A 13,237-nucleotide genomic window follows, 5' to 3' on the forward strand; every position below is an offset into this window, starting at 1 on the left:
ATTTGTTTTATACAGGTGATCCCATTGGGGATCTAAACTGAGACTAAACTGAGACTACACTGAGACTAACTGTTCAGTAATACTTAAATAGGAAATGTTGTTTTAGTGATTTCCTCACTGAGCACTGCCATACAGGGCAAGGATTAGGAAAGACCTTGGGACTATAAGGTTCTATCTGCGCAAAGCATAGTTCTGAGATATTAAGCATAAAAGTTTTCACATACCAGATCTCAGAACTGTTTTGTAGTGAATTCTTCTTTCATAACCCATTAAGGTCCTCACCTTAAATGTACCTAAAGTGCAGAATATCAAAATCCTGAGACATTTGTAATCTGTTTTTTTAGGGGGGTGCAATTGCAGATAGAAACTTATGGCGCTGAAATGTCAATCTGGGTTCAGCCATAAGGTTCTATCAGAAACTTCTGAGTTAGACATGTTCAGTTTTTAAGAAAGCTGTAGCTATTTGAATACATAAATTATAGAATAACATTATTTTACCAAGACAGTCAGAACAAATCAAATACATCAAGAAACGTATTATGATAATCAGACAAATTACTGTCATCACTGAATAACGATGTGACAAATACATTTACTTGAAGATTTCTGACTGTTGTTTTTTGTTTGCGTGCCATTATTGCTGGCTAGACTAGCCCATACTTGGAGGGAGATGGCAAGAACGTGTTCTGTTTTTCATTTTTTTACTTAAAGTTAACTTTTTCAAAAACCTAACTTCACAGACATATGAAGAACGATCTAAAGATCAATTATGTGATTAACTAATTTTGTACAAAAATGTCAGAGAACCTTATAGTCCCAAGATCTCCCGAGTGGCGCAGTGGTCTAAGGCACTGCATCGCAGTGCTAGCTGTGCCACTAGAGATCCTGGTTCGAATCCAGGCTCTGTCGTAGCCGGCCGCGACCGGGAGACCCATGGGGCGGCGCACAATTGGCCCAGCGTCGTCCAGGGTAGGGGAGGGAATGGCCGACAGGGATGTAGCTCAGTTGGTAGAGCATGGCGTTTGCAATGCCAGGGTTGTGGGTTCGATTCCCACGGGGGGCCAGTATGATTTTTTTTAAATTTAAATAATGCACTCACCAACTGTAAGTCGCTCTGGATAAGAGCGTCTGCTAAATGACTAAAATGTAAATGTAAGATCTCGAAAATCTCACTCAATGGAGCCCAGTTACCATTACAATTAATTAAAGCTGGTTCTTGAGTTTGCGTTGCGATCTTGTCATTTGCATTTCGGTCATGCCATTGCTTGAAAACCAACTATCTGTAAAAAGACAAGTGGGAAGTCAAAATAGTTATTTGTGTGCCATAACAGAGCAATTTGCAGCAATTTGCATGTCTATCTTTCTGGCTCATATCAGGTAAATCTGCTCTGCACTGGGCAGCTGCTGTGAACAACGTGGAGGCCACTCTGGTGCTGCTAAAGAATGGAGCCAACAGAGACATGCAGGACAACAAGGTTTGTACTACCTCAGTTTGCATTTCACGTCTCTACCTTGTTTTGCACAAGTTTTCAAACCTCATTAGTAGTCTTTAAGTCAAGCTACAGTGCATTCGGAAAGTATTCAGACCCCTTCAATTTTTCCACATTTCGTTACGTTACAGCCTTATTCTAAAATTGATTAAATTATAGGTTGGGAGCTTTTGTGAAGGAGCACAGTTAGAAAGATATGGCATATAGAAGCAAACCGGATGGACATCATGAAAATGATCAGAGAGGTTGAGAGTAGAAGAAGTTAAGGAGAAAGAACAAACAAAATGTAATTACTGTAAAATTGACTGTGTCCATAAAATGTAGATAGTGGGTATGGGCTGGAAGTAGAGGCCTAGGCGTTGTTGTTCACTAGTTTACTCCAAGTGGGGAAAGGGAGGTGGCGTTGGAAAGTAATAAAGGGGAATATATATATATTTTTAAAGGATATATATGTGTGTGTGTGTATGTGTATATATATATATATATGTGTGTGTGTGTGTGTGTGTGTGTGTGTGTGTGTGTGTGTGTGTGTGTGTGTACAGTGGGGAGAACAAGTATTTGATACACTGCCGATTTTGCAGGTTTTCCTACTTACAAAGCATGTAGAGGTCTGTAATTTTTATCATAGGTACACTTCAACTGTGAGAGACGGAATCTAAAACAAAAATCTAGAAAATCACATTGTATGATTTTTAAGTAATTCATTTGCATTTTTTTGCATGACATAAGTATTTGATACATCAGAAAAGCAGAACTTAATATTTGGTACAGAAACCTTTGTTTGCAATTACAGAGATCATACGTTTCCTGTAGGTCTTGACCAGGTTTGCACACACTGCAGCAGGGATTTTGGCCCACTCCTCCATACAGAACTTCTCCAGATCCTTCAGGTTTCGAGGCTGTCGCTGGGCAATACGGACTTTCAGCTCCCTCCAAAGATTTTCTATTGGGTTCAGGTCTGGAGACTGGCTAGGCCACTCCAGGACCTTGAGATGCTTCTTACGGAGCCACTACTTAGTTGCCCTGGCTGTGTGTTTCGGGTCGTTGTCATGCTGGAAGACCCAGCCACGACCCATCTTCAATGCTCTTACTGAGGGAAGGAGGTTGTTGGCCAAGATCTCGCGATACATGGCCCCGTCCATCCTCCCCTCAATACGGTGCAGTCGTCCTGTCCCCTTTGCAGAAAAGCATCCCCAAAGAATGATGTTTCCACCTCCACGCTTCACGGTTGGGATGGTGTAATTGGGGTTGTACTCATCCTTCTTCTTCCTCCAAAAGAGGCGAGTGAGTTTAGACCAAAAGCTCTATTTTTGTCTCATCAGACCACATGACCTTCTCCCATTCCTCCTCTGGATCATCCAGATGGTCATTGGCAAACTTCAGACGGGCCTGGACATGCGCTGGCTTGAGCAGGGGGACCTTGTGTGCGCTGCAGGATTTTAATCCATGACAGCGTAGTGTGTTACTAATGGTTTTCTTTGAGACTGTGGTCCCAGCTCTCTTCAGGTCATTGACCAGGTCCTGCCGTGTAGTTCTAGGCTGATCCCTCACCTTCCTCATGATCATTGATGCCCCACGAGGTGAGATCGTGCATGGAGCCCCAGACCGAGGGTGATTGACCATCATCTTGAACTTCTTCCATTTTCTAATAATTGCGCCAACAGTTGTTGCCTTCTCACCAAGCTGCTTGCCTATTGTCCTGTAGCCCATCCCAGCCTTGTGCAGGTCTACAATTTCATCCCTGATGTCCTTACACAGCTCTCTGGTCTTGGCCATTGTGGAGAGGTTGGAGTCTGTTTGATTGAGTGTGTGGACAGGTGTCTTTTATAGAGGTAACGAGTTCAAACAGGTGCAGTTAATACAGGTAATGAGTGGAGAACAGGAGGGCTTCTTAAAGAAAAACTAACAGGTCTGTGAGAGCCGGAATTCTTACTGGTTGGTAGGTGATCAAATACTTATGTCATACAATAAAATGCAAATTAATTACTTAAAAATCATACAATGTGACTCACAGTTGAAGTGTACCTATGATAAAAATTACAGACCTCTACATGCTTTGTAAGTAGGAAAACCTGCAAAATCGGCAGTGTATCAAATACTTGTTCTCCCCACTGTACAGTGGGGGAAAAAAGTATTTAGTCAGCCACTTCTCGCACTTAGCCACTACATGCACTTAAAAAGAAGAGAGAGGCCTGTAATTTTCATCATAGGTACACGTCAACTATGACAGACAAATTGAGGAAAAAAAATCCAGAAAATCACATTGTAGGATTTTTAATGAATTTATTTGCAAATGATGGTGGAAAATAAGTATTTGGTCACCTACAAACAAGCAAGATTTCTGGCTCTCACAGACCTGTAACTTCTTCTTTAAGAGGCTCCTCTGTCCTCCACTCGTTACCTGTATTAATGGCACCTGTTTGAACTTGTTATCAGTATAAAAGACACCTGTCCACAACCTCAAACAGTCACACTCCAAACTCCACTATGGCCAAGACCAAAGAGCTGTCAAAGGACACCAGAAACAAAATTGTAGACCTGCACCAGGCTGGGAAGACTGAAACTGCAATAGGTAAGCAGCTTGGTTTGAAGAAATCAACTGTGGGAGCAATTATTAGGAAATGGAAGACATACAAGACCACTGATAATCTCCCTCGATCTGGGGCTCCACGCAAGCTCTCACCCCGTGGGGTCAAAATGATCACAAGAACGGAGAGCAAAAATCCCAGAACCACACGGGGGGACCTAGTGAATGACCTGCAGAGAGCTGGGACCAAAGTAACAAAGCCTACCATCAGTAACACACTACGCCGCCAGGGACTCAAATCCTGCAGTGCCAGACGTGTCCCCTGCTTAAGCCAGTACATGTCCAGGCCCGTCTGAAGTTTGCTAGAGTGCATTTGGATGATCCAGAAGAGGATTGGGAGAATGTCATATGGTCAGATGAAACCAAAATGGAACTTTTTTGGTAAAAACTCAACTCGTCGTGTTTGGAGGACAAAGAATGCTGAGTTGCATCCAAAGAACACCATACCTACTGTGAAACATGGGGGTGGAAACATCATGCTTTGGGGCTGTTTTTTCTGCAAAGGGACCAGGACGACTGATCCGTGTAAAGGGAAAGAATGAATGGGGCCATGTATCGTGAGATTTTGAGTGAAAACCTCCTTCCATCAGCAAGGGCATTGAAGATGAAACGTGGCTGGGTCTTTCAGCATGACAATGATCCCAAACACACCGCCCGGGCAACGAAGGAGTGGCTTCGTAAGAAGCATTTCAAGGTCCTGGAGTGGCCTAGCCAGTCTCCAGATCTCAACCCCATAGAAAATCTTTGGAGGGAGTTGAAAGTCCGTGTTGCCCAGCAACAGCCCCAAAACATCACTGCTCTAGAGGAGATCTGAATGGAGGAATGGGCCAAAATAACAGCAACAGTGTGTGAAAACCTTGTGAAGACTTACAGAAAACGTTTGACCTGTGTCATTGCCAACAAAGGGTATATAACAAAGTATTGAGAAACTTTTGTTATTGACCAAATACTTATTTTCCACCATAATTTGCAAATAAATTCATTAAAAATCCTACAATGTGATTTTCTGGAGAAAAAAATCTCATTTTGTCTGTCATAGTTGACGTATACCTATGATGAAAATTACAGGCCTCTCTCATCTTTTTAAGTGGGAGAACTTGCACAATTGGTGGCTGACTAAATACTTTTTTCCCCCACTGTATATACACTGCTCAAAAAAATAAAGGGAACACTTAAACAACACAATGTAACTCCAAGTCAATCACACTTCTGTGAAATCAAACTGTCCACTTAGGAAGCAACACTGATTGACAATAAAACAGTCAGAAACAGACTCCATGAGGGTGGTATGAGGGCCCGACGTCCACAGGTGGGGGTTGTGCTTACATCCCAACACTGTGCAGGACGTTTGGCATTTGCCAGAGAACAGCAAGATTGGCAAATTCGCCACTGGCGCCCTGTGCTCTTCACAGATGAAAGCAGGTTCACATGTGACAGACGTGACAGAGTCTGGAGACGCCGTGGAGAACGTTCTGCTGCCTGCAACATCCTCCAGCATGACCGGTTTGGCGGTGGGTCAGTCATGGTGTGGGGTGGCATTTCTTTGGGGGGCCGCACAGCCCTCCATGTGCTCGCCAGAGGTAGCCTGACTGCCATTAGGTACCGAGATGAGATCCTCAGACCCCTTGTGAGACCATATGCTGGTACGGTTGGCCCTGGGTTCCTCCTAATGCAAGACAAAGCTAGACCTCATGTGGCTGGAGTGTGTCAGCAGTTCCTGCAAGAGGAAGGCATTGATGCTATGGACTGGACCGCCCGTTCCCCAGACCTGAATCCAAATGAGCACATCTGGGACATCATGTTTCGCTCCATCCACCAACGCCACGTTGCACCACAGACTGTCCAGGAGTTGGCGGATGCTTTAGTCCAGGTCTGGGAGGAGATCCCTCAGGAGACCATCCGCCACCTCATCAGGAGCATGCCCAGGCGTTGTAGGGAGGTCATACAGGCACGTGGAGGCCACACACACTACTGAGCCTCATTTTGACTTGTTTTAAGGACATTACATCAAAGTTGGATCAGCCTGTAGTGTGGTTTTCCACTTTAATTTTGAGGGTGACTCCAAATCCAGACCTCCATGGGTTGATACATTTGATTTCCATTGATAATTTTTGTGTGATTTTGTTGTCAGCACATTCAACTATGTAAAGAAAAAAGTATTTAATAAGATTATTTAATTCATTCAGATCTAGGATGTGTTATTTTAGTGTTCCCTTTATTTTTTTGAGCAGTGTATATACACACACACACACACACACACACACTGCTCAAAAAAATTAAGGGAACACTTAAACAACACATCCTAGATCTGAATGAATGAAATAATCTTATTAAATACTTTATTCTTTACATAGTTACATAGATGGAGCGAGACATGATGTCCCAGATGTGCTTAATTGGATTCAGGTCTGGGGAACGGGCACGCCAGTCCATAGCATCAATGCCTTCCTTTTGCAGGAACTGCTGACACACTCCAGCCACATGAGGTCTAGCATTGTCTTGCATTAGGAGGAACCCAGGGCCAACCGCACCAGCATATGGTCTCACAAGGGGTCTGAGGATCTCATCTCGGTACCCAATGGCAGTCAGGCTACCTCTGGCGAGCACATGGAGGGCTGTGCGGCCCCCCAAATAAATGCCACCCCACACCATGACTGACCCACCGCCAAACCGGTCATGCTGGAGGATGTTGCAGGCAGCAGAACGTTCTCCACGGCGTCTCCAGACTCTGTCACGTCTGTCACATGTGCTCAGTGTGAACCTGCTTTCATCTGTGAAGAGCACAGGGCGCCAGTGGCGAATTTGCCAATCTTGCTGTTCTCTGGCAAATGCCAAACGTCCTGCACGGTGTTGGGCTGTAAGCACAACCCCCACCTGTGGACGTCGGGCCCTCATACCACCCTCATGGAGTCTGTTTCTGACCGTTTGAGCAGACACATGCACATTTGTGGCCTGCTGGAGGTCATTTTGCAGGGCTCTGGCAGTGCTCCTCCTGCTCCTCCTTGCACAAAGGCGGAGGTAGCGGTCCTGCTGCTGGGTTGTTGCCCTCCTACGGCCTCCTCCACGTCTCCTGATGTACTGGCCTGTCTCCTGGTAGCGCCTCCATGCTCTGGACACTACGCTGACAGACACAACAAACCTTCTTGCCACAGCTCGCTTTGATGTGCCATCCTGGATGAGCTGCACTACCTGAGCCACTTGTGTGGGTTGTAGACTCCGTCTCATGCTACCACTAGAGTGGAAGCACTGCCAGCATTCAAAAGTGACCAAAACATCAGCCAGGAAGCATAGGAACTGAGAAGTGGTCTGTGGTCACCACCTGCAGAACCACTCCTTTATTGGGGGTGTCTTGCTAATTGCCTATAATTTCCACCTGTTTTCTATCCCATTTGCACAACAGCATGTGAAATTTATTGTCAATCAGTGTTGCTTCCTAAGTGGACAGTTTGATTTCACAGAAGTGTGATTGACTTGGAGTTACATTGTGTTGTTTAAGTGGTCCCTTTATTTTTTTGAGCAGTGTATGTGTATATACAGTGTGGGGAAAAAAGTATTTGATCCCCTGCTGATTTTGTACGTTTGCCCACTGACAAAAACATGATCAGTCTATAATTTTAATGGTAGGTTTATTTGAACAGTGAGAGACAGAATAACAACAACACAAATCCAGAAAAACGCATGTCAAACATTTTATAAATTGATTTGCATTTTAATTAGGGAAATAAGTATTTGACCCCCTCTCAATCAGAAAGATTTCTGGCTTCCAGGTGTCCTTTATACAGGTAACGAGCTGAGATTAGGAGCACACTCTTAAAGGGAGTGCTCCTAATCTCAGCTCGTTACCTGTATAAAATAATCAATCAATCAGATTCCAAACTCTCCACCATGGCCAAGACCAAAGAGCTCTCCAAGGATGTCAGGGACAAGATTGTAGACCTACACAAGGCTGGAATGGGTTTGCCAATGAACATCTGAATGATTCAGAGGAGAACTGGGTGAAAGTGTTGTGGTCAGATGAGACCAAAATAGAGCTCTTTGGCATCAACTCAACTCGCCGTGTTTGGAGGAGGAGGAATGCTGCCTATGACCCCAAGTACACCATCCCCACCGTCAAACATGGAGGTGGAAACAATATGCCTTGGGGGTGTTTTTCTGCTAAGGGGACAGGACAACTTCACCGCAAAGGGACGATGGACGGGGTCATGTACCGTCAAATCTTGGGTGAGAACCTCCTTCCCTCAGCCAGGGCATTGAAAATGGGTCGTGGATGGGTATTCCAGCATGACAATGACCCAAAACACACGGCCAAGGCAACAAAGGAGTGGCTCAAGAAGGTGCACATTAAGGTCCTGGAGTGGCCTAGCCAGTCTCCAGACCTTAATCCTATAGAAAATCTGTGGAGGGAGGTGAAGGTTCGAGGTGCCAAACGTCAGGCTCAAAACCTTAATGACTTGAAGAAGATCTGCAAAGAGGAGTGGGACAAAATCCCTCCTGAGATGTGTGCAAACCTGGTGGCCAACTACAAGAAACGTCTGACCTCTGTGATTGCCAACAAGGGTTTTGCCACCAAGTACTAAGTCATGTTTTGCAGAGGGGTGAAATACTTATTTCCCTCATTAAAATGCAAATCAATTTATAATATTTTTGACATGCGTTTTTCTGGATTTTTTTGTTGTTATTCTGTCTCTCACTGTTCAAATAAACCTACCATTAAAATTATAGACTGATCATGTCTTTGTCAGTGGGCAAACGTACAAAATCAGCAGGGGATCAAATACTTTTTTCCCTCACTGTATGTATGTGTGTGTGTGTGTATATATATATATATATATAAACATGGGGGATTGGAAGTGATGCAGACAATTACATTGATGGAAGTTACAATCTATCTGCAATATTAAGCTGATCTAAACCCCCACAAAAAAAAAAAAACCTACAGTGCATTCGGAAAGTATTCAGACCCCTTCAATTTTTCCATATTTTGTTACGTTACAGCCTTATTCTAAAATTGATTAAATTATTTTAAAAATAGCAAATAATTAAAGCGCATCAGTAAAATAAAATAACAGTAGGGAGGCTATATACAGGGGGTACCGGTACAGAGTCAATGTGCGGCCGCGGGCACTGGTTAGTCGAGGTAATTGAGATAATATGTACATGTGGGTAGAGTTAAAGTGACTATGCGTAAATAGTAAACAGAGTAGCAGCAGCATAAAAGAGGGGGTTGGGGTGGGGGGGCAATGCAAATAGTCTGTGTAGCCATGATTAGCTGTTGAGGAGTCTTATGGCTTGGGGGTAGAAGCTGTTAAGAAGCCTTTTGGACCTAGACTTGGTGCTCCGGTACCGCTTGCCGTGCGGTAGCAGAGAGAACAGTCTATGACTAGGGTGGCTGGAGTATTTGACCATTTTTAGGGCCTTCCTCTGACACCGCCTGGTATAGAGGTCCTGGATGGCAGGAAGCTTGGCCCCAGTGATGTACTGGGCTGTACGCACAACCCTCTGTAGTGCCTTGCAGTCGGAGGCCGAGCAGTTGCCATACCAGGCAGTGATGTAACCAGTCAGGATGTTCTCGATGGTGCAGCTGTAGAACTTTCTGAAGACCCATGCTAAATCTTTTCAGTCTCCTGAGGGGGAATAGGCTTTGTCGTGCCCTCTTCACGACTGTCTTGGTGTGTTTGGACCATGATAGTTTGTTGGTGATGTAGACACCAACGAACTTGAAGCTCTCAACCTGTTCCACTACAGCCCATCGATGAGAATGGAGGCATGCTCAGTCCTCTTTTTTTCCCTGTAGTCCACAATCATCTCCTTTGTCTTGATCACGTTGAGGGAGAGGTTGTTATCCTGGCACCACACGGCCAGGTCTCTGACCTCCTCCCTATAGGCTGTCTCATCGTTGTCTGTGATCAGGCCTACCACTGTTGTCATCGGCAAACTTAATGATTGTGTTGGAGTCGTGCCTGGCCATGCAGTCATGGGTGAACAGGGAGTACAGGAGGGGACTGAGCACGCACCCTTGAGGGGCCCCCGTGTTGAGGATCAGCGTGGCAATTCAATTGATTGGACATGATTTGGAAAGGCACACACCTGTCTATATAAGGTCCCACAGTTGACAGTAAGTCAGAGCAAAAACCAAGCCATGAGGTCGAAGGAATTGTCTGTAGAGCTCGGAGACAGAATTGTGTCGAGGCACAGATCTAGGGAAGAGTAAAAAAGGGAAGAGTAAAAAAAAATAATCTGCAGCATTGAAGGTCCCCAAGAACACAGTGGCCTCCATCAGTTTGGAACCACCAAGACTCTTCCTAGAGCTGGCCACTCGGCCAAACTGAGCAGTCGGGGGAGAAGGGCCTTGGTCAGGGAGGTGACCAAGAACCCGATGGTCACTCTGACAGAGCTCAGAGTTCCTCTGTGGAGATGGGAGAACCTTCCAGAAGGACAACCATCTCTGCAGAATTCCACCATTCAGGCCTTTATGGTAGAGTGGCCAGACGGAAGCCACTCCTCAGTAAAAGGAACATGACAGCCCGCTTGGAGTTTGCCAAAAGGCACCTAAAGGACTCTCAAACCATGAGAAACAAGATTCTCTGGTCTGATGAAACAAAGATTGAACTCTTTGGCCTGAATGCCAAGCGTCACGTCTGGAGGAAACCAGGCACCGCTCATCACCTGGCCAATACCATCCCTACGGTGAAGCATGGTGGTGGCAGCATCATGCTGTGGGGATGTTTTTCAGCGGCAGGGACTGGGAGACTAGTCAGGATCGAGGGAAAGATTAACGGAGCAAAGTACAGAGAGATCCTTGATGAAAACCTGCTCATGACCTCAGACTGGGGCGAAGGTTCACCTTCCAACAGGGCAACGACCCTAAGCACACAGCCAAGACAACGCAGGCGTGGCTTCGGGACAAGTCTCTGAATGTCCTTGAGTGGCCCAGCCAGAGCCCGGACTTGAACCTGATCGAACATCTCTGGAGAGACCTGAAAATAGCTGTGCAACGACGCTCCCCATCCAACCTGACAGAGGTTGAGAGGATCTGCAGAGAAGAATGTGAGAAACTCCCCAAATACAGTTGTGCCAAGCTTGTAGGGTCATACCCAAGAAGACTCGAGGCTGTAATCGCTGTCAAAGGTGGTTCATCAAAGTACTGAGTAAAGGGTCTGAATACTTATGTAAATGGGATATTTAAGTTGTCTGCTTTGTCATTATGGGGTATTGTGTGTAGATTTGATGAGTAGAAAAAAAACAATTTAATCCATTTTAGAATAAGGCTGTAACGTAACAAAATGTGGAAAAAGTCAAGGGGTCTGAATACTTTCCGAATGCACTGTATGTCCCATATTCTGTCACTTTGGGATCATGTTTTGTTAGCTTTGTACATGCCTTCATGGGTTGTTTTTCCTGTTGTGTTCCTTCAGGAGGAGACCCCGTTGTTCCTGGCAGCCAGAGAGGGTAGTTTTGAGGCGGCCCAGGTTCTGCTGGACCACTGCTCTAATAGGGACATCACAGACCACCTGGACCGGCTGCCCCGCGACACCGCACAGGAGCGCATGCACCACGACATCGTACGTCTGCTCGACCAGTACAACCTGGTCCACAGCCCTCACAACAACCACATGGGTGGGGGACACTCCTCCCTGGTCTGTGGAGGCAACGGCGCTGGCTACATGGGCATGCGCCCCGGACCCCAGGGCAAGAAGAGCAGGCGCAAGGTTGGAGGGGTGGGTGGGGCCACAGCAAAAGAGCTGAAAGACATGAAGGCCAAGCGTAGGAAGAAGCCAACAGGAGGAGAAGGGCCTGCAGTGGGAGGAGCCAGTGGCAACGGCACTAAAGCTGCAGGAGGGCTGTCAGAGAGCTCAGTCACCATGTCCCCTGTTGACTCCCTGGAGTCTCCACACTCATACACAGGAGATGCTGCCGGGGCCTCCAAAACGACCAACTCTCCTCCTCTCCTGGGCTGCCCCTCCTCCGGGCCTCTGCTGCCCCCAGTCAGCCACATGCTGGGCCAGCAGCATAGCTGGGTGGGCCTGAAGCATGGCTACGGTGGCCACATGTTCAGCCTCCTCCCCCAGCAGATGGGCAACGGCCATCCTGGCATGTCCCAGCACCACGGCCAAGGCCTGCTCACCCCTATGAATGTCACCATGAGCCGCGAGCAGCTTCCTCCCATTGTCACCTTCCAGATGATGGCGCCGGGGAGCGGGCAGGCCCTGCTGAAGCAGCCCCAGCCTGGGCAGGTGCAGTCACAGAGGCAAAACCAGGGCCAGCCCCAATCTCAGCAGGGCCCTACTCATCTGCACTGCACCCATGGCATGATGTACCAGATGCCCAACGTGGGCCTCCAGCACAGCCTGTCTCACAGCCTCCCTCACCCCCACTCGCACGACCTGGCCCACGGCCACGGCATGGTGCAGGATGGCCAGTCCCGCCAACAGCTCCCTCCCTATCAGGCAATGCAGAGCCCCGTGGATAAGTACCCAACCCCTCCCTCTCAGCACAGCTACGCCACGGCTAGCTCGGAGGGCACCACCCCGGGGCACCCGGCTCACCCGCCCAGCGAGCACCCTTACCTCACCCCCTCCCCTGAGTCCCCTGACCCCTGGTCCTCCTCCTCCCCCCACTCCAACTCAGACTGGTCTGACGTCACCACCAGCCCCACCCCCCTGGGGAACCCCCATGCACTGCCTCCTCTCCGCCACACACACATTCCGGAGCAGGTGCAGCTGCAACCGCAGTCCCAGCAGACACAACAGAACCCCCAGCAGCCTCAGCGTGGCAACATGCAGGTGTTTGCATAGACAAGAGGACTCTCTTAAAGCGCCCAACTCTTAAATGTTTTGTTGATCTTTGTAGTTACAACACTTAAACTCTTATCCATCACTTCTTTCGTCATTTGTTTTTGTCTTATCGTCTCTCTGGTTACAGTAATCACTTTTACACTTCATTGACACACGATTTTCTTCAATTTTGCACTTAAAGATAGTGTATAGTCTTGTATGAGTATTGTCAACTAAAACCAAAAACTGTTTAAGAACCTTTGACATTTTAAAAGTGAAGGATCATCAGAAATCAAACAAGGAACCAGAGCCAAACGGTGATCATGTCATGTAAGGAAAATGGACTGTTCAAGAAGACACCAAGACAGAATCGACATTGGATATTC

At 46.8% G+C, this 13,237-nt stretch overlaps 1 protein-coding gene across 2 annotated transcripts in view; it reads left to right on the plus strand.

Moving 5' to 3' along the window:
* The window catches only part of LOC121540302 (neurogenic locus notch homolog protein 2-like), a 62,904-nt gene extending 49,950 nt beyond the window's left edge, over positions 1 to 12,954 (plus strand). For both annotated transcript variants that reach the window (XM_045207768.1, XM_041849074.1), the window contains exons 33-34: positions 1,378 to 1,475; positions 11,493 to 12,954. In XM_045207768.1, coding sequence (XP_045063703.1) covers positions 1,378 to 1,475; positions 11,493 to 12,872 — 1,478 coding nt within the window. In that variant the 3' untranslated portion in view covers positions 12,873 to 12,954. The remainder of the gene's footprint in view (positions 1 to 1,377; positions 1,476 to 11,492) is intronic.
* The last annotated feature ends 283 nt before the right edge of the window (positions 12,955 to 13,237 follow it).

The sequence above is a fragment of the Coregonus clupeaformis genome, chromosome 26 (assembly GCF_020615455.1).
Source record: "Coregonus clupeaformis isolate EN_2021a chromosome 26, ASM2061545v1, whole genome shotgun sequence".
In the NCBI taxonomy this organism is placed as follows: Eukaryota; Metazoa; Chordata; class Actinopteri; order Salmoniformes; family Salmonidae; genus Coregonus; species Coregonus clupeaformis.